The sequence below is a fragment of the Bos indicus x Bos taurus genome, chromosome 15 (genome assembly GCF_003369695.1).
Source record: "Bos indicus x Bos taurus breed Angus x Brahman F1 hybrid chromosome 15, Bos_hybrid_MaternalHap_v2.0, whole genome shotgun sequence".
NCBI classification, from domain to species: domain Eukaryota; kingdom Metazoa; phylum Chordata; class Mammalia; order Artiodactyla; family Bovidae; genus Bos; species Bos indicus x Bos taurus.
Window position 1 is genome coordinate 26663220 of NC_040090.1, and position 27756 is coordinate 26690975.

The following is a 27756-nucleotide window of genomic DNA, read 5'->3' on the forward strand; positions in this document are numbered from 1 at the left end:
TCAGAAAACTAAGATCATGCCATCCAGTCCCATCACTTCGTGGCAAATAGATGGGGAAACAGTGGAAACAGTGGCTAACTTTATTTTTCTGGTCTCCAAAATCACTGGAGATGGTGATTTGCAGCCATGAAATTAAAAGATGCTTGCTCCTTGGAAGGAAAGTTATGACCAACCTAGACAGCATATTAAAAAGCAGAGACATCATTTTGCCAACAAAGGTCCATCTAGTGAAGGCTATGGTTTTTCCAGTGGTCATGTATGGATGTGAAAGTTGGACTATAAAGAAAGCTGAGTGTGGAAGATTTGATGCTTTTGAACCGTGGTGTTGGAGCAGACTCTTGAGAGTCCCTTGGACTGCAAGGAGATCCAACCAATCCATCCTAAAGGAGATCAGTCCTGGGTGTTCATTGGAAGTACTGATGTTGAAGCTGAAACTCCAATATTTTGGCCACCTGACACGAAGAGCTGACTCATTTGAAAAGACCCTGATGCTGGGAAAGATTGAGGGCAGGAGGAGAAGGGGAAGACAGAGGATGAAATTGTTTGGCATCACCCACTTAATGGACATGGGTCTGGGTGGACTCCAGGAGTTGGTGATGGACAGGGAGGCCTGGCTTGCTGCAGTTCATGGGGTCACAAAGAGTCGGATACGACTGAGCAACTGATCTGACTGACTGACTGACTGACTAGGGTCAGGAGTGGGATGAAAATAGTTATCTTCTCTAAAATCTTCTATTTAAACAACATAGTATGGGAGGTCAACCAAGTGAGCAAGCAAACATATGTCAAAATAAGATCTGACATACTGTTATAAAACATGACTTCTTTTTCAGTGTTTTGGATAGTGCTTGTAACAGCTGGGCTACCCAGGGCTACATATACACATACACACACACATACAGACAGAGAAATAAACATTAAGGGGATTTTATGACAATAAAATTGGTTACTGTAAATAAAAGAAAAGCAAATATAATGATGGTAGCATTTCTGGACACGGCTTATTTGTCCTCAGGAATTTCTATAAGCAACAATTCATCTCTTTTTAAAAAATCTTAAAGCAAGTGTATACTCAGGTATTCACAACACACGGTTCCCAATTATAGAGTCTGCTTCAACACATTTGAAAAGCTAAGAATAAATTTCATGTAGTGTATTGCTTTCATGCCAATGTAACCGCCGTGTAAGAAAATAAATAAGCAATCCCCAAATTGCTTATTTGTAGCAGTATAATATAGTCAGGCAGAATTTGTAGAGAACTGAGCAATCAGACAATGTTGTTGACCGATTCAGAATCTACATTATAAAAACTTATGAATCTTTATTGTTCACTTTCTTCAATAATGCCGACCTTCTTTCAGTAACGGTATCTTTGGGGAGATACCATCTAAAAAACTTATTCTATCTCAACAGAACAAAGAATTCCTTAATTGGCTTTAAAATTTCTTATGAAAGTTTGGAATGTTTAAAGATTAATAATCACCATTGTTAAGATTCATACTTTAAGATTTTTTCACATTTTCAGAGCAAAAGTTGAAAGTAAAAAGAAAAAAATTGATATTTATAATCATCAAGTTAAATATATGGCTGCAATGCAACTCTCATATTGAGAACAAAAATGTGTGGAGAAATCCAGTCTTTCTCTTCTGGCCATCCCCAAATCCCCCCAATTACAGGACACTAATAATTCTTTCCTACTTGAAAATTACACTATAGAGGCCAACCACCATTCCAGGAAGATAAGATTTTGCACTTAAGTGCATTTTCATCTTCAACATTGAAAACTGAGACGATTATTCTTTAACTAGAGTTGTCACTGAAATCTAAGCTTACTAGATTTAGCTTCATGTCTTAAAATAGAAAAGAAAAAAAAAGGAAAACAAGACCATAAACCCTCCATTTCTTCTTCATATTAAAAGATGAACTAAACTGAAATTGTTTTTCAGTCAGAAAGAAGGCAGGGTGTTCTGACAGCAGATGCTGAATCAGGATCTGCAAAATAGCCATTTTTGGTTTTGTAGGAAAGTCCCATTGTGCCCGTGCTCACCATTCTCAGAACACTGCTTCCATAATTATCTTTGCTATCAAAGTTTACTGATCATTCAATTCTCCCTTCTCTCACTTACAGAACAGCATCCAAAAAAAGTATAATATGTCAAAATCAGTGAGACAATCTGCTCATATTTTTGTTAGAAAAGATATTAAATTTGGTCTGAAGTGTTGACCTGGCAGCATTGAGGGGTATTGACAAAATAATTATAAAAATTTGCAGGCAGCTTAAATACCACAGGGGGGTTAGCTATCCACATGACAATCATTTTCGTGGGGAATCATCGAAATGGATCTCATTAAGTTTTGTTTTCAGCTAATAACTTTAGGAAATGTTTGTTTTCTGAAAAACAGAGCAAAGATAATGCTTTTCCCACAGAGAGAGAACTGAGAGCGAACAAATACCCTGAATAAGTCAATGACAGCATATGTATGAAAGTATCATCACCTTCCTTCTCAGGGAAAGATGTGAAGCTGAACCCACCTAGCTGACTGTCCTGTCTACTGTACAAGGCTCCCACTCTGGGGATAGTTATACATGGAACTGATGCTAAAGCTGAAACTCCAATACTTTGGCCACCTCATGCGAAGAGTTGACTCATTGGAAAAGACCCTGATGCTGGGAGGGATTAGGGGCAGGAGGAGAAGGGGACGACAGAGGATGAGATGGCTGGATGGCATCACCGACTCGACGGACATAAGTCTGAGTGAACTCCAGGAATTGGTGATGGACAGGGAGGCCTGGTGTGCTGCTATTCATGGGGTCTCAAAGAGTTGGACACGACTGAGCGACTGAACTGAACTGATACATGGAACAGTTGCTTTTTTTTTCCCCTCAAGAAGAATGTGCTCCTCAAGGAGCACACGTTGATACCATCATAAAGTATAAGGCAGGAGGTATAGATGTCTTTTCCTTAATGTGATGGTCTAAGAAATTGGATCTGGTCTCAGATATGAGTCTCTTCTCCCAATCTGCCTGCTGTCATCTTACTTTCCTGAAAACATGTCTTGTGGATGTGGCTAGGATGCAGTGACTCTAATATCTGTGTTCTCTAGAAAGAAAACCATTTAATGTGGTCATGGGTGTCGTTTCCGAGATGAACACAGCTGACAAGCACTCTTGAAGGTACCTTAACACCACTACAAGTATGTGAATCCTAGCTAGCAAGAACCTACACTGATTAGTGATTCAAGCGCAAGTCAAATCAGTCTTCAGACTATGTTTTGTTGACACATTTCATTTTGAATAGAAATGTCTATATGGGAATGCCCTCCTTTCCACTAGAAGCTGGGTTTTCTAAGTCACTCCTAAAATGTTTTCTTTTCAGCTACTGAGGATAACAGGAAGGATATGAGAGGTTCACTGATGCTCTGGATAAAACTTACAATTGTTTTCAGAGCTTGTTATAATACTGAGATTTGGGGGAAAATAAAAATATCAGATGAATGTAACAGGATTGAGTTAGGCATATCTCACAGAGAGTAAGTGCTCACTGTTTTTTACAGAATAAAATGAATTCCTAGTCCTGTGTGTGGATGCACCCACTCTCTCTCACACACACACACACACACACACACACATATACACAAACACATCATACTCTCGGCTTATGTCTCCCTGTTACCAACTGATAGACTAATCAATTCAGCCTTATCAGTTACGCAACTCTTTGCACAACCTGGATTTTCAATTTGCCCCATCACATTGAGAAAAAAATGGGCCATTTGGTGGCTTCTTGTTGACAGCAGGTTCAATTTGTCCTCCTTCGTTGGCATGAATTATAATATCTGCTAAACTTCCTGTTCTAAGGAGATTTTAATGGCAACTGATAGAGCCAGTGCAAGTGTCAAAAAAAGAAAGAAAGAAAATGCTTCTACGTGACAAGATCAAGCTCCTCTCCCATCTTTGCTAACACAAAGCACTATTAGGATCAATGTGGTACTCCGTCTGCACTACCATATGAGGAAATGCCTTGATGATGATAGTTTATTGGAAGACAAAGAGTCAAAACCTTTCAAGTGTGGGGAAGGGCCCAAAGAAAAGGAAACTCTTGCCTTGGAGAACTAAAGAACGTGTAATGCCCTCTTCCCATACACACTCAACAAATCCCAGCGTCAAACTTAGAGAACAAACAGGATTAAATTAACATGCATATTATAGAAAAAATACCATCTCACATGAAAATTTATTGAGTGAAAAAGATTCCTTTTCATCGCATTCTACAACAGATTGTGCTAAGAGTCATTTTGGAAGAATATGCAGCATTCAGAAGTTGTATCTCCTCATGCAGTCACTCAGGCACATTTTATCTCAAAGTGCGTGCACGGACTCAGACAACTGCAAACAATTTCAGCTATAACCTAGAGCAATTTTCCACACACTGTACAATGAAAATGCTACAGCCTGGCGCAACTTGTCAAGGCTGAGAGCGTGCACATACATGTATATATTAGTTATCTGCTTGAAAAGACAACAATTTAGAATAAGAAAATATATAAGCAGCATTCATGTAATACAGAATTCCTGAGAATAGTGTGTTATATAAATCTTTGAGAAATAATTTGTATTCATACGAAAACCATGATATAAAATATTTCTCTCAACTAAAGCTGAGTTGTCTAAAACCGATATACTGTGAGGGGCTGTCAATATTTTGCTGTCAACGATGATGAAGATATAACTAGATTCTACTGCATTGCTTCACAAAAGGAGAATTTCAGATAATGTTTTTCATTGTTTCTCTGTTTTTCCATCGATTTCAAAAATATCAGAGAAGGCATTTCCTAAATCAATGTATCATAATTTTTATTAAAAATACCTTTTTCTTTTCATTTATTCCTGCTAGGTAATCAATATGATTTTATATGGTTGTATAAAAATAACTCAGAAAGAGACAAATTCTCAAGGGCTATCTGTATTCTTTACTATAAGGCAAATGGTTTTGCCTTGTGTCCCTAATTGTTAAAGGACATAAATGTCAGGTTCTTTTATGTCTTCAATAGGCATAGAGAGTATTTATCCTCAGGCATGAGTATATATTTAACAAACAAAGAAAAGGAAATGCAGATGCTACAAAATGGAAGTATTTAAAGTTTCTTTGTGAAATTAGTACAGTTAGTTACTGTGAATAGGCAGGTGGCAGAAACAAAACCTCTCTGGAATCTGAGGAAGATTCTGGAATCTGAATGGAAGAATTCCTTGAGACAAGGGAATGGGAGGGACATTTAGAGTCTGAAGTTCTTCCTCTTGCTCAGAATCAGAGGGCAGGTAGGGAAGTAAGTATTTTTGACAAAAATCAACCAACCACTGTGATTTATTTATCTCTGGAGAGAAAGAAGGAAAACTAAAATAAAACAAAACAAAAAACACTTCATTGTTAAAATTTTTTAAATAGTGAAGAGAAACTTTATGATTTTTCTTGCTAGAGAAACCCTTGCATATATACAAAGTAGTTTTATTTCCACAGGTCTTTATAAATTTTGGAAATAACTGTACCTTTAAACGGCACACAAAACAACCGCATATGTGTATGAATGCATGATTACATATGGGCTTCTCTAGTGGCTCAGTGGTAAAGAGTCTGCTTGTCAATGTATGAGATTTGGGTTCGATCCCTGGGTCGGGAAGATCCCATGGAGAAGGAAATGGCAAACCCTCCAATATTCTTGTCTGGAGAATCCCATGGACAGAGGAGCCTGGCAGGCTACAGTCCATGGGGTCTCAAAAAAATGGGCATGACTTAGCAACTGAACCACCACCACCATGACTATGCATGCCTAATCCCATTCCCAGAAGAAGAAAATTGAGATTAGTTTTGTTTTGCAAGAAAAAGTGTCTTGATTTCTACTATATATTTTCTTAATTCAACTCTTCTCTTTCTTCCCATCCTGCCCCCATAGTTTATGCCTCCACCAGACTTTGTTTGAATGCCTCCTCAACATCAGTCTGTGAACATTCATGCTCACAGAGTTCAGAGAAACAGCAACTCCACAACAAGCAAAAACAATGTCTTTCACAATTAATTTGACTTTGTTTCTAGTGAGTTTTCAAAAATAAACCAAATCAATCTACCAAAGAAATAACAGAAAACTCCCTTCAGTGATGAAGAGAAAGTAAGACTCAAAAAAATGTGTTCTTTTACAAATAATATAAATTTATATTCATGCATTGTTTTCATCAGCTCACGAGCAAGAGTGCACATTGTTGGAAAAGCTTATATGTTGCAAAGCATCTGGCTTCTGTTTTCCTGAATAAACAAGCTACAGTGGAATATTGTGTAACTGGTCTCAGAGCTGCATGAATTGTATTAATAACTTGGGTTCCATATTGCAAGGTGCAAAGGTACAAGGAAAATCAATATATTTACAGCATTTCAAGTTATTCTGTGAGAACTGTAATAAATCAGGGAGGTGGAAATTAAGTATACTAGAAAACAGCCTTCCACAGTAAAATATGGATTCATTATCTTCTAAATGATATGAGAATGAGCATCCATATTTTATAACAATATGACTCCATTGGCCTTTAGTAAAGGAGAAAAAAAGGCAGTGAAAGTGAATCTGCTAGTGATAAAACAGATTGGAATGCAGCCAATGCAATAGAGTATTATTTCAATGAATGGTATTCTTTTTGGAGTCTTAGATTTTTGGTTTGACTACTGAAGTTGTGCAACTCTTCAACTGCATAGTCAGTGAAAAACAACATGAATTTCCTGTGACAGAGATCCAAAAATCCCAGCAGGAAACAAAGGAAATTCTTATAAAACAGTAACTTGAAGGGACGCAGAGTTCTGGCAGCAAAGGCAATAACTAATTTGTCATTTCTTGGTAAGTAGCTCAACTCAACCTAAGGTTCCAAAGTCAGATTAGTGTGCACATGAGGACCACATGATACTTTAAGTCATGCCTGACTTGTGTACATTTACATGGAAATCTGTCATTAGAAACCTCATCATCACCCTCCCTCGTATACTGTGTTGATGGAAGGTGGAGGTTTCCAAACACACAACTCCCTGAGGCTGGTTCTGAGAATTAGACCCTGGCTTCCTGCACTCTCAATCTAACCATTTTTTAAGGTCATGAGCCATTTTTCTTCTTCCCTAGACGACTGGATATTTCAAATCCAGAGATGGCTATGATGTATTTCCAAGTATCATATTATACATGTGGTTTGCCAGGTATGCCTTCCTCTTAGATCCCACCTAGAATTATAATTTGCCACTAACGGTATTGCCCCCACTGGGCAACAGATCCACTAAGGCCATTCATGGTGAACAGGGTGACCACTTTTTCTCCGCTGCTGTTGCAAGTGTTCTAGTTCAGCCTCGTACATCATTTCTTGGACTAAGTACTTCTCCCGTCTTATTCGGTCATATAGGTTCTTTGGTACATCCGGAATCAGGTATGCGATGAAAGACTTGATCCCAAAAACAAGGTGCTGAAAGTTGAAGAGGAGAAAGTACATTTTCAATGATTCTGAAATGCTAATTATAAAACAAAATAGTAATGAACAATGCTGTGTTTGCCTTACATTCAAGCATCAGAACTCGGTATGTACCATCTAGAATATTTTGGGAATATTTTGGAGATATCCCAAAACTATATTGGGGATACATTTATTGCCTTCCATCTAATAAGTATTACAACAAAAACGTGTTGATGTCACCTTACAAACACTGAATGAATCTGACATGCACACCCATAAAACCCTTATATGCTATGCAATACTGCTATGATATGCATTGTCATACATGGATAAGAAAGACCATACGCAGGGAAAATTCCTGCTTTATAAGATGTTATAAGACACAGTGTATGAACCACACAGAATACAGTGAAGCTGTGAAGCTGAATTTGGACTCAACCCCCAGCATACACATTTTTCAGAATTTCTACTCTATTAAAATCATATATTATTATAACTGCTCTAAAATATCTTATCTTTATCAACATTTATTCTATGATAAAATATATTATACTAAAATAAACTGATAAAAGTATTGCATTAAAAAAAGCAGGAACAAAAATTAAAGGGTAATATGCCTGTGATTAAAAGTACAGATGCTGAATGAAATTGCGTGTGTTTGAATCTCACTCCAACACTCTTAGCTGTGTAACCTTATACAAATCACTTATGTTCTCTATGTCTCAGCTCTAAAATGATGCTAATATTGGTATCTTTTAAAGGTTGGTATAAGAATTAGAAGAGCAAATGTATGTGAAAAGTTCAAAGGGGTGCCTGGTACAGTATAAGCACTGCTTAAATAGTAACTTCAACTATTATAAATGAATCTTTTTTCTTTTCCCATGAATAATAGGTCTTTTAATTTCTCATTAAAAAAAATCTGATTGATGGAGTTAGGATGATCTGTAGAAAAGAACCCATTCACTAATTTAAATTGTAACAAATGTTTCTAATTTTTACTTCTGTGCTCTTGAGTCACATTGATTAAAAAAAAAAATCTGATTGATAGAGTTAGGATGATCTGTAGAAAAGAACCCATTCACTTGAAGGACTTAGGACTTAATCTCTATGTGGAAAGGAAAAAGGTACTTTTAACTGGGCTTGCTGTACGTGTCCAGGGAAACAGCACTGCATAGTAAATCATAGAAATGCAAGTCATACTTTCCCATAGATAAGCAGATCAAGAGTTTCTTTCCCGACCAAATACTTGATATTCACAGAATAGGCAGCAATGTGACTCAAGAGCACAGAAGTAAAAATTAGAAACATTTGTTACAATTTAAATTAGTAAGTAGGAATATGCTCCAAGTCCTATGTGGTTCAGTCACTCTGTCATGTCTGACTCTTTGTGACTCAGGACTGCAGCATGCTAGGCTTTCCTGTCCTTCACCATTTCCTGGAGCTTGCTCAAACTCATGTCCATTGAGTTGGTGATGCCATCCAACCATCTCATCCTCTGTCGCCCCCTTCTTCTGTTGCCCTCAGTCTTTCCCATCATCAGGATCTTTTCCAGTGAGTCAGCTCTTCACTTCTCAAAAAGCCAAAATATTGGAGCTTCAGCTTCAGCATCAGTCCTTCCAATGAATATTCAGGGTTAATTCCCTTTAGGATTGACTGGTTTGATCTCCTTGCAGTCCAAGGGACTCTCAAGAGTCTTATCCAGCACCACAGTTCTAAAGCATCAATTCTTTGGCACTCAGGCTTCTTTATGGTCCAAATCTCATATCTGTAAATGACTACTGGCAAAACCATAGTTTTGACTATATGGACCTTTGCCTGCAAAGTGATGTCTCTGCTTTTTAATATGCTGTCTAGGTTTGTCATAGCTTTTCTTCCAAAGAGGAAGCGTCTTTTAATTTCATGGCTGCAGTCACCATCTCCAGTGATTCTGGAGCCCCCAAAAATACAATCTGTCACTGTTTCCACATGAAGTGATGGGATCAGATCCCATGATCTCCAAGTTGTATACAATGGTAATAAATGAACCTACAAACTGATTCTCAGAAATTGATATGCAAGGATGGCTTAATACTAAAAAGGAAATCTTTTTTAAGTTAGATTTTAATATCCATTTATCAAGGCACTCTCACAACCAGTAACAGATGACAATTTTCTTAAAGTGATAGAGTTTACCTTAAAAAACCTACAGCAGATAATATACTTTAAAAAACCAGAAGTGTTTCCATTGAAGATGGAAACAAGACATGGTTGTTCACACTGCTGCTATTCAACATCCTATTGGTTTCCAGCTATACAGTAAGGCAAATAAAAGCAATGAAACTTTGGAATTCAAGACGAAAACTGTTGTTATTTGCAACTGGTATTATCACTTGAAAAGACAATTCACCAGATTTACCAGACAGAATACTAGAACTTAAACAAGGAGGTATGATCATCTTAAAAACATTATTAGTATTCCAGCAAAAATCAAGCAAATCATGTAAGGGAAGTTTAGATAGCATTCATAACAGCAATAAAAAATATCTATAAATTTTCTAGAAATTAAAAGGGAAAAATAAGCAAAAGAATATTTAAAAATATATTAAAGGAATAGAACAATTTGAATAAATTCCACATTCATTAATGAAACAACAGAGATTTTGTAAATAAGTCAGAATTTGATTTCTACAAATGTAATTCTAACCAAAGTCTTTGCTCAATATTTGAAGGAACCTGAAAAACAGTTTATATGAATGACTAATAATTCCAACTAGCTATGATAATTTTTTAAATTAAGAGAAAATGTGGCAGGAATGGAAGGTCACTTGTTTTGTTGGATATGAAATATTTAAATATTGCATTTATATAGTGCAATAGTGTTCCAGTTACAGAGTGATAACTCAAAATACTAAGGTCAGAGATATACCCGTGATAATATAGGAACTTGAAATATAACAGAGATGGTTTTACAAGTCAGTGGATAGATAATAGATTATTCAGTAAATTGCAGTGCAAAAATTATTTTACTATATGGAGAATAAAAAAATAACTTTTTCTTTCAGACCCTATAAGAACTCCAGGTATCTTAAAGACATGTGATAGGTAAAACTATAAAGTTAATAGTAAAAATGTAGTAGAATACCTTTTTGAATTGGAGATAAGGAAAATGTCTTAACTAAGCTATGCAGAATAAGCACACACCATGAAAGGTAAACAGTTATGGGCTTGACCACATCAAAATTGAACATTATCTGTTTACAGGTAAGACTAATAGGTTGTGGACAAAAAATGACATCTGCTATGTATATAACTGGTGAAGATTAATACATAAAATAGATAAGGAAATCATAAAATTTGGTTAACAAATACACTGGAAAAACAATCCAAAATGGATCAAAGTTATAAGACACACACAAAAAAAGGAAGCCTCAATGGCTTTCTAGTACTAAAAGTGATGGTCAGTGTCATTATAACAGGTTATAACAAAAAAAGTTAGAGCAAAATATTACCTTACTCTTTTACAAATGCAAAATATTAGAAATCAGATACTATGAAAATCTGGTGGAAATCCAGGAGAATTTTGAAGAGCACTCTGTCGGTATTATTATACATGAAACCAAGTACCCATACAAACTAACAATTCCACACCTGAGTAAAATACTCCTTAAAAACCCTTAATGTGTTTACAAGATAACATGTCCTATAGTCTTAATAACAGACACAATGAGGTAGAGAATTATTGTAGGTCTAGAAGGCAATGGCATCTCACTCCAGTACTTTTGCCTAGAAAATCCCATGGACGGAGGAGCCTGGTAGGCTGCAGTCCATGGGGTCGCTAGAGTCTGACACAACTGAGCGACTTCTCTTTCACTTTTCACTTTCATGCATTGGAGAAGGAAATGGCAACCCGCTCCAGTGTTCTTGCCTGGAGAATCCCGGGTACGGGGGAGCCTGGTGGGCTGCCATCTCTGGGGTTGCACAGAGTCGGACACGACTGAAGCGACTTAGCAGCAGCAGCAGCAGCAAGTACCTATCGTACGGTACGTATGGTATTTAATTTTGATGAAATATCATAAGTAAAGAAAATAAATTACAGATCTCATGGATAGATGTCTCTCTAGATCTGAAAAAGTACAATGGCAAGGGATAAAATGAATTATTACATAATACCATTGAAGTAATTCTGAAAAATAGTACTTAAAGTAATACTACACACACACACACACGTATATATTTATAAACAAACATATATTCAAATCAAGATGTGGAGCATCTTCCACAGAAGAAGACAGAGTGGGTGCTTATGGAGGGAGCGGGTAGCAGGGAATGAAAAGAGAAAAAAAAAAGAGGGAATCATTGGTGTCATGGATCCATGATGGAAGGTTGCTGGTAACTGAGGCATTTAATTAAGTTCTTCACTGTATCAGGCTAGCTATATTTTAAGCAAGGCAATGATATTGTAGCTTCTCTAAATTTCTTAACAGGACTACAATCTAGTATTACTGTATCACTCTGATCATCAAAATCTGTGCAATTTTTATAAAAGTGTTCTCAGGCATAAATTACTGAATTATTTGTATGCTTATACAAATACACATGAAGAAGGAAATGGCAACCCACTCCAGTATTCTTGCCTGGAGAATCCCATGGACGGAGGAGCCTGATGGGCCACAGTCCACGGGGTTGCAAAGAGTCACACACGACTGAGAGACTTCACTTTCATTTTCACAAATACATATGATTAACTATAATTAGAGTTGATTGTTCAGAAGATAATCTCTCCATCCGATGAACAAATATGGGTTCTTTTGTTAGATTATGAAAATCATTCTTTCCTTTTCAAATTTGGTTACTATGGTGCTCATAACTAAGTTGAAGTACAGTTGATTTATAATGCTGTGTTAGCTTCAGGTATAAAGCAAAGTGACTGACTTATATATATATACATATACTCTATTTTTTCAGATTCTTTTACCTTATAGGTTATTATAAAATATTGAATATAGTTTTCTAAGCTATATAGTAGGTCATTTTTTGTCATCTATTTGATATATAGTAATCAGTTCAGTTCAGTTGCTCAGTTGTGTCTAATTCTTTGCGACCCCATGAATTGCAGCACACCAGGCCTCCCTGTCCATCACCAACTCCCGGAGTTCACTCAAACTCATGTCCATCGAGTTGGTGATGCCATTCAGCCATCTCATCCTCTGTCGTCCCCTTCTCCTCCTGCCCCCAATCCCTCCCAGCATCAGAGTCTTTTCCAATGAGTCAACTCTTCGCATGAGGTGGCCAAAGTACTGGAGTTTCAGCTTTAGCATCATTCCTTCCAAAGAACACCCAGGGCTGATCTCCTTTAGAATGGACTGGTTGGATCTCCTTGCAGTCCAAGGGATTCTCAAAAGTCTTCTCCAACACCACAGTTCAAAAGCATCAATTCTTTGGCATTCAGCTTTCTTCACAGTCCAACTCTCACATCCATACATGACCACAGGAAAAACCATAGCCTTGACTAGACGGACCTTTGTTGGCAAAGTAGTGTCTCTGCTTTTCAATATGCTATCTAGGTTGGTCATAACTTCTTCCAAGGAGTAAGCATCTTTTAATTTCATGGCTGCAATCACCATCTGCAGTGATTTTGGAGCCCAAAAAGATAAAGTCTGACACGGTTTCCACTGTTTCCCCATCTATTTGCCATGAAGTGATGGGACCAGATGCCATGATCTTCGTTTTCTGAATGTTGAGCTTTAAGCCAACTTTTTCACTCTCCTCTTTCACTTTCATTAAGAGGCTCTTTAGTTCTTTTTCACTTTCTGCCTTAAGGGTGGTGTCATGTCATATTTCTCCCGGCAATCTTGACTCCAGCTTGTGCTTCTTCCAGCCCAGCGTTTCTCATGATGTACTCTGCATAGAAGTTAAATAAGCAGGGTGACAATATACAGCCTTGACGAACTCCTTTTCCTATTTGGAACCAGTCTGTTTTTCCATGTCCAGTTCTAACTGTTGCTTCCTGACCTGCATATAGGTTTCTCAAAAGGCAGGTCAGAAAAAAAAAAAAAAAAGGCAGGTCAGGTAGTCTGGTATTCCCTATTCTTTCAGAATTTTCCAGTTTATTGTGATCCACACAGTCAAAGGCTTTGGCATAGTCAATAAAGCAGAACTAGATGTTTTTCTGGAACTCTCTTGCTTTTCAATGATCCAGCGGATGTTGGCAATTTGATCTCTGGTTCCTCTGCCTTTTCTAAAACAAGCTTGAACATCTGGAAGTTCACAGTTCACGTATATACGTATATGTTAATCCCAAACTCCTAATTTATCCCCCTCTTTCTCCTTTAGTAACCATACATTTGTCTTCTGTCTGTGAGTTTGTTTCTGTTTTATAAACAAATTTATTTGTGTCACTTTTTTACATTCCACAAATAAGTGGAATATATTTGTCATTCTCTGTCTGGCTTACTTCACTAAGTGATAATATGTAGGTCCACCATGGACCTAGAGATTATCCTAGTTTTCTGATATAAATACTCTTTAACTTACATTATTCAGCCCTTGCCTTTTTTGTACTTGTCACCATGGTTTCGTTGTATTTAAATCTTTTACAGGTACATAGTCAGCTCCAGTTTTGGAAGTCAGTGAGAAACTGAGTTCAAAGAAACAATTAATGTATCAGTTGGAAAAGTGTTTATCTACAGTAATTTTATCAGCCTGTGACTAACCTCAAACACAATAATGAAGGCCAATCTAGCAGCGAGGATATGCCAGTACTGGAGGGTGAATTCATAGGGTTTGGAACTCCAAGGAGGACCTCTGTAGTCTCGGTACCTAAAATCCACAAAAACAGAGTTTGGAGAATAGAGATCAAGATGTGAAGATCCCAAATATTCTTTATTTGCCAAAACTTCAAAATGACAATTTCAGTGTTCCCATTAACATGTTGAATGGAGGAGATGGAATGGTGAAAGCAAAAAGAAAAGACAGCTATAATTTTTAAGTACCTGCAATACCCAGATTTTCCTATGCCAAGTTCACTCAGGTCAAAGAAGGATAGGCTATTGTTGACATATCCTGTTAAACAACTGAAAAGAAAAGAAAGCATCATGTGACTCAGATTCATAAATTTCTAATCCAACTCCTTCATTACAAATGATGGGATTTAGTAAGTGCTGTTATGCCATTCATTCTATTTATAAACTCTGAGCAACTCAGCTCTCTGATTCTATTCCCTGACTCACTATACCTGTGATTATACCTTAATGAGACTGACTCTTGCCTGTGATTTCCCTGCAATAGTTTCTGTCTTGCCCTATCACTTGACTTATATTTTGTTAAATGTTCACTATGCAGTGGGTGGATTTCCCTGGTGGCTCAGACAGTAAAGCGTCTGTCTGCAAAGCAGGAGACCCGGGTTCGATCCCTGGGTTGGGAAGATCTCCTGGAGAAGGAAATGGCAGCCCACTCCAGTATTCTTGCCTGGAAAATCCCATGGACGGCGGAGCCTGGTAGGCTACCGTTCATGGAGTTGCAAAGAGTCGGACACGACTGAGCCACTTCACTTTCACTTTCTTTCATGCAGTGAGCATTGTGGTTATTTCATATGCATTGAAATTACATAAATATACTTTTATAAATATACATATATATACATGTTACAGTATTTGGATAATTATAATCAAGCAGCCAGTTGATAAAAATGCTTATTTGTGATTTATTAACTTATTCAATTTATATTTGAGGACCTAAAATTTGTTAGAAAATTCTAGATACTTGGTATTCAACAGTAAACAATATAGGCAAAATTCCCTACCCTGATGGTTCAGTATTAAATTGTAATCAGGGTCAAATTTTACAATAACTTTAGAAGCTTATTATTTCCATCAGGTGGATTAAAAAAACTAATATTTACAGAAACTAAATGACTTTCTTTAGTATTATAATTCTCAAAATTTCTGGTTTCAGATACCCTATACATTTAAAATAGGCATTGAGGATCTCAAGGAGCTATTTGCATAAGGGCAACCAGGTAGAATTAGTGGTAAAGAGCCCATCTGCCAATGCAGAAAATGATAAGAGACACTGTTTCGATCCCTGGGTTGGGAAGATCCCCTAGAGGAAGGCATAGCAACCAACTCCAGTATTCTTCCCTGGAGAATCCCACGGACAGCAGAGCCTGGCAGGCTACAGTCCATGGGGTTGCAGAGCTGGACACGACTGAAGTGACTTAGCATGCAAGCATGCGTATCAATTGATATTTACCACATTAGAAATTGAAAGAGAAATTTAGAAAATATTATGTTAACTCGTTGTAAATAACTATCAAATCCATTCAAATAATATAAAAACACATTTGAAAAATATATGTTCCAAAAGAAAAAATTGGAGTGAGAGATGACACAGATTTACATGTTTGCAAAATACCTTAATATCTGCCTTAATAGAAGACAGCTAAGATTGAAAGCAAGAAGAGAAGGGGACAACAGAAGATAAGATGGTTGGATGCCATCACTGATTCAATGGACATGAGTTTGAGCAAGCTCCAGGAGATGGTAAAGGACAGGGAACCTTGGTGTGCTGCAGTCCACAGGGTTACAAAGAGTCAAGACACGACTGAGCGACTGAGCAACAACAAGATACTCATGTGTGCTCCATCGTATCCAACTCTTTCGACCCCATGGACTGTAGTCCACCAGGCTCCTCTGTCTGCGGGATTTCCCAGGCAAGAATTCTGGAGTGGGTTGCCATTTTCTCTTCCAGTGGATCTTCCTGACTCAGGGACTGAACCCAAGTGTCTTGGGTCTCCTGCATTGGCAGGTGGATTCTTTACCACTTGAGTCATCTTGGGATACCTGCATTAAATCTGTTGCAATGTGTTGTTTTTGTTGAAGGTTAAGTAGAAAATCTGGCCTCATACAGATTAACTAGTTGGAAAAAGGAAGACTATTTTAATATTTCAGATAAATGTTAGTATTTTTCTTTGGTATTCCACCAAAGCCCCACCTATGGTAATGTCTCAAGTTTTTGTTGCAACGTGGAATCTTAAAGTTTCAATGAACTTTCACATAAATTGTTTCATAGCAGGTCTATCTTGTACTCTGAATTCATCATTTATCCAAGCATGATTCCGTGATATCAAATAGGGGCCATTTGGAGAACATCTTTTCCAAATGAAAAGATAAATCAGGGGTCCCCAACCTCTGGGCCACAGACTGGTACCTGTCAGATCGGCAGTAGCACTAGATTGGAAATAAAGTGCACAATAAATGTGATGCACTTGAATCACCCCAAACCATCCCTCCTCTCCCAGGTCTTGAAAAACTGTCTTCCACAAAACTGGTCCCTGGTGCCCAAAAGTTTGGGGACCGCTGCTTATGCAGATATCCCATATATTGATTTATTTTTTACTGAAGACCATGAAAAAGCACAATTGTTAATATCACCACTGATTTTTATCAGAAAAAATAAATACTGGGAAACTCTCAAGCCCCACAAACATTCTTGATTATTTTCCTTAAAATGACAAGCTAGTTTTGTGCATTTTATAAAAGAGTGTTTGCTAAATACCCAAGTCTGAATACTCATAGTTTGGTAATTGTTCTTTGTCTGGCAATTGTTGAAAAAAATGTTGGTTTGGTATGCAGCTCCAGCAATCACACAGGTGCTCTTCTGTGACACTCCCATCACACTTCAGGATATAGCACGTGTGCTTCATGCACACTTCGTGTTTTGTCAGATAGAATATTGAGAAGACATTTATTCAAGGGTAGAGGCTTGATACAATTGATAATTATTACGCTGCATCCAAGATATTTTGAAATGTCTTTGTTGTTCAGTTGCTAAGTCGCGTCCAGCTCTTTGCGACCCCGTGGACTGCAGCGCGCCAGGCATCCCTGTCTTTCACTTCTCCTGCAGTCTGCTCAAACTCACGCCCATTGCGTCGGTAATGGTATTCAACCATCTGAAATTTCGTACTGGCATCTTAAAAATGGTGACTGTAGTGAGAAATACTGTCATTACTAGTTTGTTTTTGGTGCCACTGCTTTGAGAGATGCAAAGCCACCCCAAAATTTTATCCACCAGTGCTTTTGTACCATCTGTGCAGACTTCAATGTGGTAAAAAAAGCAAATAGTATCTTAGTATTATTATGAAAATAGTATTGACCTCATGAACACTGAAGAAGACATGCAAGCCACAGACTGAGAAGCTGTCTGGAACATAGTGTTGTTAGAGCTTGGATTTGAGTGCCCATTTATCTTATTCTAAACCTCCAAATATTAATTATAGGGTCCCACTGACTTCTCTCCCCTCCCTGTCCATCCTAGACCTCATAATCTATCATTTCAGCTGCTCTCTTGCCAATATTCTCCTCTCCACTGCCACCTTGTCCTTTTGCCCTCTTGCTCTGGAAATTTCCAATCTGAATGACGGTACTCCAATTTAGCTGCTAAGCATATCCAGAGAAAATTGAATACAGGTAGCCCTTGAGAATGTGTGGTTTCAACATCACATAAGTCCACCACATGTCTCCTTGAAATGATTCTGCATCCCTAGTCACTGCTTATGGAGAAGGGCTCATATGCTGACTAAGTGAAAAGTCAGGACTGGAATGTAAAGCAGCTGGTGCCCAGCCAGTCTCATTCTCGCCTGCCACTAGGTGGCGGTAAAGACACTAACGAATAATGCCTGTGAGGAAGAGGGCTGCGAATTGTGCTCCGTATTTCAAATCTTTAAAGTCTGCTTCTAGACCATTTTGAATTAAGAAAAAGGGGACTTTGTGATTTTTCACTACTAATATTAAAACCTTTTTTTTTTTTTTAGTGTTTTGTGTTTTACAGTTCATAAAATGTTACCTCAGACATCATTTCTGAAACAAAGGTCCAGACTGATGAGGTGCCTTTTAGTAAGAAGCAAAGTTAATACTTAAGTCTAGGGAGTTTGACTTCAAGTCAAAAATCTCTTGGGAAAAAAAAAAAAATCTCTTGACAAGACTCTAAAATATAAAATAAAATCTCATGTCTTTATTACCTCTCTTTGAAAAATTGAGATGTTTGTTTGTGTTCAGAAAGGCACTGCAATGTTCTGAGACAAATTAGTTAGCTCATCAGCAGAACTAAGAGCTGATGTCTTCCTAACCAGGACTCGGCCTGTTGGGGCACAAGTCCCGTATCCAGATAAGATGCAAGCCCAGAGCTGCTCCTGAAGGGAGGAGAGGCAGCTTCTCCTAGCACTACTAACCACTTATCACTACTTTCAGACCTAAAGCTACCCTCTAGCTAAAAACTCCAGTTTCTCTCTGTCGCCAAGTGCAGCACTGCCTTTCATTCTTCCCTAACACACATTTTCAAGAAGGAAAGATCTGGAAAGTCCATGTCCCCTAAGGCAATGGTCCCATTAATAAAATGGGAAATTTTGTTCCCCAGTGACCATTTTGTGATGATTGGAGACATCTGTGGTTGTCACAACTCGGGGAGCAGCGAGGTTGCTTTTGGCATCCACTGGGTAGAGGTCATGGGTGCTGCTAAACATCGTAAGATGCACAGGATGTCCCCTCCTCCTCAAAAACAGAATTATCTGCTCTGCAGTGTCAGTAGTGCAGAGGTCGAGAAACCCTGGAAGTGTTGATTTAAATTTTAACGAAAAAGAAAAAGGAGGCAGATCTAGGGTATCCTTTTCTGCATCCTTAAAACCTCTAGCAGTAAATTCCTTTAGAAAAGTCTTTTATATAGCTGACAGTTTCTTCATATTCTGCATCTCCTCACAAACTAGTTTAATTCCCTTCAGTAATCCGATTAACTATTATGGGCCTCAATTTCCTGATAGGTCAGTTGGTAAGGAATCCACCTGCAATGCAGGAGACCCCGATTCAATTCCTCGGTTGGGCAGATCCACTGGAGAAGGGATAGGCTACCCACGCCAGTATTCTTGGGCTTCCCTTGTGATTCAGAGGGTAAAGAATCTGCCTGCAATGTGGGATACCTGGGTTTGATCCCTGGGTTGGGAAGATCCCTTGGAGAAGGAAACAGCTACCCACTCCAGTATTCTGGCCTGGAGAATTCCATGGACTGTATAGTCAATGGGGTTGCAAAGAGTTGGACAGACTGAACAACTTTCATATCACTTCACTTCATAGACAGAAAATTACTGGATGATTTTTAAGGTCTCTCCTGGTTTTAAATCTGACTTCTAAATACATTATAACGTTTTTACCATTTTAATGCCAGTGATGAATTTACACAGAAAGTCATAGAGAGACTCTAAAATTATTTTCTGTAAAACCCTGTTGTGCTTTTTATCCCAGTTGATTTCATCTAATAAACATAGAAACACAATGATCAGAAACATTACCCTTAATGGTCACAGAACAAAACTGCCCAGTAAGTTCTGTTTAATGACAAACATAAAATGTGTAAAGTTCAACCTTACCTTTCACTATATTCAAAATGAGTTGCACAGGGGCCATATTTGTATTCATAGACAAAACGTGGGATGTAATCAGATGTTATAGCAATTACAAACGCATTAGTGATCACAGCCAATATACCAATTCCTTCAAGAATTCCATACCAGATACCTAGTAGAAGAAAGATAAAAGACAGTGAATAAAAATAAAAAAAAGAAAAAGAAAATCCTTTAGTTTTCCAACCTTTAACTTGGAAAAGATGTTTTAGTTATGCTGGAACCAAGTATTGTCAAAGTGTTAGTTGCTCAGTTGTCTCTGACTCTTTGGGACCCCGAAGACTATAACCCACCAGCTTTCTCTGTCCATGGAATTCTCCAGGCAAGAATACTGGAGTGGGTAGCCATCTCTTCTCCAGAGGATCTTCCTGACCCAGGGATCGAACCCAGGTCTCCCACACTGCAGACAGATCTTTACTGTCTGAGTCACCAGAGAAGCCAATGTTGGAACCAAGCTCTGTCCATTATTTACTTTCTAAGGATGGTATATATCTCACTACAGATATTACAGCTACTGAATACTTTCTATAGAGAGGAGGAAGATCCCATCTACAGAGATTTGAAAATTAGAAAATTGTTGGAATTGGTTTTTATTTTTAACAATGAGATATGGCATAGCTGCTTAAGATTCTTCAAAGCCTATATATAGAACTTGATTAGTACTAAAACCAATAAAAATATAGTAGTACTTCATTGTGTGAACCCCAAAATATCTGCATTCACTATGAGTTTTGCCTTTATCTTTGTCAAAAACATTTTTGATGTAAAAATATTAAAAAGTAAAGCTAGTTTAGTGTCATGATCTGGAAATCACTGGTTTCTTAAGAAGTAGAAAATGTCAACCAATCTGGCATTACATAGATACACCAAACAGGCTTTGAAATTGTATATCGTATCAACAGACTATTGATTTTGGTCAAAATTGATGTTTCAAATAGGATTAAAATTAACTTTAAAAAATGATGATATGAAAAACTAAGTCCTAGAAAGGTATATATGACATCCTTTACAGTTACAAACAAGTTTATGAAATAGCAATGCTCAGTAAGAACTTACACGCAGCCAAGAGTTATAAATAAAATCACTCTCATTTCATTCTTTTGTTAATGAAAACAGTTTTGTTATGGTTGGAAGGGAACCCCAGCAATAGAAACACATATGGTGCTAAGTAAGATCAAGCCACCACTTGGCCTTAGCAATGCAAAAACCCATGTAGTTCCTGAATCTTACCTATGTCGGTTGCTCGGGCTGGCAAAGGCCTCCGCCACTGGGTGACAAATTTGTATGCATCCAGCCTGATTTCGATGATATTGTTTAACAAAGCCAAAAGAGGGGCCAGAGGAAAAGCTGCAACGAAGATGGTAGTAAAACCAAACTGCAAAACTGTAAAGGCAGAGAGTTAGAAAATTAGTAATATAAACAGTCTCATTTATTGAGTGTCTTCTTTGTGTCATATTAGGCATCTTTACATAGATTGCCTTTAATCCATTCAACACCCTATAAAGTAAGTATGCTTATCCTATTTTACAGTTGAGAAAACTTGAAGCTCATAGGTGTTAGTTAATCTGGCTAAAGGGTAGATAGCTAAAAAAAGGTTAAAATCTGAATTCAAACTCAGGTCTCAATAGACTGTAAAAGGCTCTATGAGCCTTTCATCTCTATGTGATACATCATGAAGGAAGAAAAATGTCAGAGGACTTGAAGAAAAATGCTCAGTCCTAGAAGAGAAGCAAGAGACCTAATCTTGTCCTCTGTTTTTCTGGATGAGAAAACTGAGGGCCAGAGAACAAAAACAAACATTAAAACAACACACCAACATGCAGCAATCTTAACAGTCAATCCTTATTTTCATAATGTAAATAAGTTTATTGAAGAAGCCCAGACTCAGACTGATCTGTGCAAAGATTTACTGTGAGAAAGAATTACTGCTTTATTTGGATGGGATGATACATTTCTTAACATAGGAATGAGTTTTGCTTTATTTTGTTCCTTTAAAATATTTGTTCAAAAGGTAGATACTTTCATTTTGCTCAAATATTATGGTTGACAGGGCAATATGCATAAGCCTTCCAAGGACACTGCCTTAATATCTTCTCCAGCTCTGCTGAGATAAAGGTGTAGATGTGTTTTAGAAAGCTTGGAGTTGGAAAGGAGAAAGATGGTTTTCTCTCTGGAATCAGAGTCTGCATGAAGTACAAAAAGTATCAAGAAGGTCAAATAGCTTTGCAGAAGGTTACATACCCATTTCTAAGTACTCATCCATCAGTCCGTGAATATTCATGGGCTGCAGATTCCAATCATTTTCCCATTGAGGGATGGAAGCATCTTGAATTCCCCGCTTGATTTTATGTCGTGACCACCAGTTCTGGATCAACCTACATTATGAGCAGACAAAGGGCTTTTGAGCTCTTATTTAAGCAACTGGTAAACAATTTACAATGCATTAAGAAAAGTGAAATATTCACTACCTTGAAACTGTACTGGGAATCGGGGGTCTTTGTATGGTCTCAACTTTGTTTTTACAAAGTTATTTATTCATTTCTTTTTGGTTGTGCTGCATCTTCGCTGCTGCGTGTGGGCTTTCTCTAGTTGTGGCAGGCGGGGCTATTCTCTCGTTGCAGTGGGTGGGCTTTTCATTGCTGTAACTTCTCTTTCAGCAGAGCACAGGCTCTAGAGCATGCGAGCTTCAGTAGTTGTGACACACAGGCTCAGTAGCTGTGGTGCTTGGGCTTAGTTGCCTCACAGCATGAGGAATCTCCCCGGAGCAGGGATCAAACCCATGTCCCCTGCTTGGCAGCAGGATTCTTAACCACTGGACCAAGGGGGCCCTAGACTTCCTAGCCCCTATAAACATCTACATATTTGTCAGAGTTGAACCTCCCATGCACTGGTGCTTCCTGACATTGTTTAGACAGAGTCTCATTTCTATGATTCTATGATCCCATCTATATAAATATTTAAACTCCTATGCTGCCTGCTGTAATTGTATCTGAGCCCTTCCTGCCATATCGTCTGGGCTGTGTTCTCTGAACACGAGTAAAATCATTTAATTGAGCCCTACCTAGAGTTTCAAGAGATGTAATTTCTAGTCTCCACCCTACAATGCATTAGCTGTGTGGCTTTTATTAAGTCACTTCACTTCTCTGAGTCTATAAACATGAAGCATTCAAGCGATTACACTCTGCTCCTATAGACAATAATAACTTACAGGCAATGAGTCCAAGTTTCAGTCCATTTATCAGACTTGGGAAGGATGTAACAATACTTTCCCCAGTCCAGGGGCCGTCTTGAAATTATATGATTCAGAAATATCCTGGTATGCAAATATTATAGACTTCTGGGTAATTATTTTAAGAGTTAGATGAAAATTATCTCTAGGATAAAGTGAATTTCACAGGACTCAGTGAACACTACCCAACTCTCAGTTGTAATTAATCATAGACTTGGAGCTTTAGTGGGGCTTGGAAGAGCCACCATAGCCAGATAAAAACGTCGGGCAGAGTGCTTCAGTGTGTGCTCCATGTAGGTTGCCTCTGGAGCCTCATGAAGATGAAAAAGAGGGTTGGAGTTGGAAAGCCAGCTTGCTTATATGCTATTTACTTCAATCTGTTTAAGATTCTACTTGAAGAAAGAGAATTGTGGTTTAAAGTTTAAAAATTATTGCTTTAGGGACTGGGTCACTCCTGTTAGATTTTCTGCAGCGAGGTCTTAATCCAATTGTTGGAAAAACCCCACCAGGATATCCTTTGCCATGGTACCCTTGGGATTTGAAATACAAAATCCAGGCTGACCTCTTGGGCAAGGACATGGTGGAAGATGCTGTCCAAAATGCACAGTATGTATAGAAGTACATGGATAATGATAACAATTAGATTCAATGTTAATACCACAATGGCTACCACACCATTGTGACTGTGCTTGTGAAGTTCCCACACTATGTCAGATGCTGCGGTAGGCACTTGATACCTAATTTATTCTGATATTTTCAAATTATATTCTTCAAAATCTATGTTCAAAGAGATGAGCCAAGGATAGAAAGGGATATGAAAAATGGACTGGGCTTCCCAAACCTCTGTTGCTATTCTCTCTTCATTCAGAGGAAATTCGCTTTAATCCGTTTCGACTATTGAGGATTTGTATAAATATCTCTTCACAAAAACCTTCTGTCATTTATTGATGAAGATTTAAAAACCATTGTGTCATATAATCTAATCTTCATAAATCCTTTATTTTACAAATTAAAAAATAAAGTCTCAGAGAGGTTAAGTAAATTATAGGTATCTTTAGCAAGAGGCAGAGAACGAATCTGAACCAGGCCTCAGTAATTTCACAGTCCAGTGCTCTTAGACTGCCTGTAGTTTAACACAATACTTTATTACCAATTTCAGGGTTAATATCACCTCTCCAAGCCCTCTGCTCAGGCATGTCCTGATATAGTTATGGGTCGATGAGGAGAAAAAAATATGGTATAATTTGATGACTGAGCCTAAACTATTTTTTTATAGCATCAATTAACTAACCAGTTCTTCCCCCATAGCAAGGAAATTTCTCAATACTATATTATTTTTAGCTTGGTTAGACCTCAAAGCTTCCATATCACATTGTTTTAAATACATCCTATTTCACTATATTCTAAAGGTTAATATATTTTAATAGATGTAAAAGTGATCATTCAAGGCCCTTTCATGCCAGCATTTCATAGAATTTATCTTTATGGACAAAAATAGAATGCTGTTGGTTTGATATTGTCACAACCAATACTGGTGTAATGATTTTCATTATTACTGTTGTTGTAACAAAGAGCCCAAAATAGTCCCATCCACAATTTTAACTTTATTTTATTTTGCTTTTTTTTGGCAGGTGGGTAGAATGGAGGTTCTCTGTATTAAACAAAAACAACAACAACCTTAGTCTTCTGGTAACCAAAAGAGACCAGAAAGTTACTTTAGTCCTCAAGAACCCACACTATCAATAATGCTTTAAGAATACCAACAAGTGTGTTAGGATACTGAACAGAATACAAGTATTCTACATCCATTATCTCCATTAGTCCTTTAACCTGTTCTTGAGAAGATACAGCTTTTGAGCCCTTCCAGGAAATGTGAAAGCTAAGGTACAGAAAGACTGACTTACACACGGTCACACATTTTAGAGAGGAGCAGAATGGAAACCGAACTGTTATGACTCTGATTACCAAGCCCACTTCTTAACAACCAGCCATACTGCCTGTATCTTTCTTCTTTGTCACTCTGTATGTATATGTGTGCACACTTGGCTGTGTCTGACTTTTTGAGGTCCCACAACTATAAGCCACCAGGCTCCTCTGTCCATTGAATTCTCCAGGAAAGAACACTGGAGTGGGTTGCCATTTCCTACTCCAGGGAATCTTCCCAACCCAGTGACTGAATGTGAGTCTCTTCTGTCTCCTGCATTGGCAGGAAGGTTCTTACCACTAGTGCCACCTGGGAAGACCTGTCAGGCTATACATGGCCAGTTTAAAAATTAAGTACTCACGGGTATCCCAGTTCCATGAAGTTGTTCCATATTTGCTTCAAAAACATGATGACTCCCATCTGGAGGCAAAGGTCTATCAAACAGCCACTGGGATGACACTGAAACAAACAACAGGGCAATAAGGATCTTGCTGCTCTCAGAGAGCTTAAACACCCCTATCTTCCAACTGCACAGCAAATTCTAAAGCCATGTCTCCTCATGTCAATGCATAGAGAGAATAAAAACAAGGAAGGAATAGCAGGTATGAGGATACTTGATAGGGAAGTTTTCAGTAAATATACTGGAATATTGACCAAAATTATAACAGCAATAACAACAAATCTTCTTTTTTTTTTTTCATGGCCACCCCATGAGGTGTGTTCTCTGCATTGGAAGCACAAAATCTTAACCACTGGACCACCAGGGAAGTCTAACAAATCTACCTTTTAATGAAAACTTACTACTGCCAGGCTCCGTGTTAGGCATGATCACATTTAATGAATGTTCTGGAATACTTTATGAAAACAGTGTAAGTATTAGTCAGTCATGTCTGATTCTGTGATCCCATGGACTGTAGTCCACCAAGCTCCTCTATCCATGGGATTCCCAGGGCAAGAACATTGGGATGGGTAGCCACTTCCTTCTTCAAGGGATCTTCCTGACACACGGATCAAACCTGGGTCTCCTGCATTGCAGGCAGATTCTTTACCATCTGAACCATCAAGGAATCAATTTAATAACCAAGTGATATTAAAATGTTTAACAAAATGTTTATATTTTAAAAAATAAGCTTCCTATCTCAGGCTAATTTTAAATTTGTAGAAAATTTGCAAAGCTAAAATAGTACAGAGAGTACCAATACACTCCTCTCCCAATTTCCTTCACTGCCCCTTACAGAACCAAGGTATATTGTCAAAGCTAAGAAATTCACAGTAATACATTTCTATTAGGTAGTGTGTTAAAAAACAGAGGCATTGCTTTGCTGACAAAAGTCTGGAGAGTCAAAGCTATAGTTTTTCTAGTAGTTATGTACGGATGTGAGATTTGGACCATAAAGAAGGCTGAATGCCAAAGAATTGATACTTTTGAACTGTGGTGTTGAAGAAGAACTCTTGAGAATCCCTTGGATAGCAAGGAGATCAAACCAGTCAATCCTAAAGAATCATCCCTGAATATTCATTGGAAGGACTGATGCTGAAGCTGAAGCTCTAATACTTTGGCCACCTGATGAGAAGAGCCTACTCACTGGAAAAGACCCTGATATTGGGAAAGACTGGGGGCAGGAGAAGAAGGGGATGACAGAGAATGAGATAGTGGATGGCATCACCAATTCAACAGACATGAGTTTGAGCAAGCTCTGGGAGATAGTGAAGGACAGGGAGGCCTGGAGAGCTACAGTCCTTGGGGTCACAAAGAGTCAGACATGACTTAAGAGGCTGAACAGCAATGAACTAAACTCCAGACTTTACTTAGATTTCACCTGCTCAAGAATCTAATCTGGGATACCTCAGAATTTGTCATGTCTCTCCCAGTCTCCTCTGGTCTAGGCAGTTTCTCAGATTTTCATATTCTTAACAATTTTGAGCACCACTGACAAGCATCCTGTGGACAATCCCCCAAGCTGGGTTAATCTCATGTTTTCACCTTTAGACTGGGGTTATATGTTTTGGAATGGAGGTTGGGTACAGTGGTGAAGTGCCATTTTCACCATCAGGGTTACATGATATCCACATGTCATTACTAGTGATATTAACCTTCAACATTTGGTTAGTATAGTATCTGCCAGGTGTTTCCATGGAAAAGTTACTCATTTTTCCTTTCTCTCAGAAGTGAGTCACTAAGTCTAGCCCACTCTCAAGATGGGGGAAAGGTCTATTGCCCAGGGAGGAATTATCTATGCATATTATAATGCATTTAAGTGATAAAAGTGCGCCACAAAACAGTTTGCCAGTATGATCCCAGTGATGCCCTGTCTGTGTTCCACTGCTTTTTTTTAGATCTTCAGTAATAGCATTAGAGGGCTTCTCAGGTGACCCAGTGGTAAAGAGTCCACTTGCCAATGCAGGAGAAGTGGGTTCGATCTCTGGGTCTGGAATATCCTTTGAAGGAGGAAATGGCAACCTGCTCCAGTATTCTTGCCTGGGAAATCCCATGGACAGAGGAGCCTGGTGGGCTACAGTCCACAGGGCTGCAAAGTCAGACATGGCTGAGTGACTGAGCATACACGAATGCAACAACATTAGAAACCCATACACACAAAAATGTGATTACAATGAAAATTGTAATCAATGTGTTTTGCTTGAAAACTGCACACTATTTGAGTAGGAAAGCATAGGTCTTTTTCTTTGGAAATGGGTTCACG

At 38.1% G+C, this 27756-nt stretch overlaps 1 protein-coding gene across 4 annotated transcripts in view; it reads right to left on the bottom strand.

The window, feature by feature from the left end:
* Positions 1–4204: 4204 nt before the first annotated feature.
* Positions 4205–27756, bottom strand: part of ANO3 (anoctamin 3) — a 448326-nt gene continuing 424774 nt past the window's right edge. For all 4 annotated transcript variants that reach the window (XM_027562801.1, XM_027562800.1, XM_027562802.1 and 1 more), the window contains 7 exons: positions 25416–25513; positions 22143–22276; positions 21132–21284; positions 19869–20016; positions 14446–14526; positions 14167–14272; positions 4205–7486 (listed from right to left, as the gene is read on the bottom strand). In XM_027562801.1, coding sequence (XP_027418602.1) covers positions 7304–7486; positions 14167–14272; positions 14446–14526; positions 19869–20016; positions 21132–21284; positions 22143–22276; positions 25416–25513 — 903 coding nt within the window. In that variant the 3' untranslated portion in view covers positions 4205–7303. The remainder of the gene's footprint in view (positions 7487–14166; positions 14273–14445; positions 14527–19868; positions 20017–21131; positions 21285–22142; positions 22277–25415; positions 25514–27756) is intronic.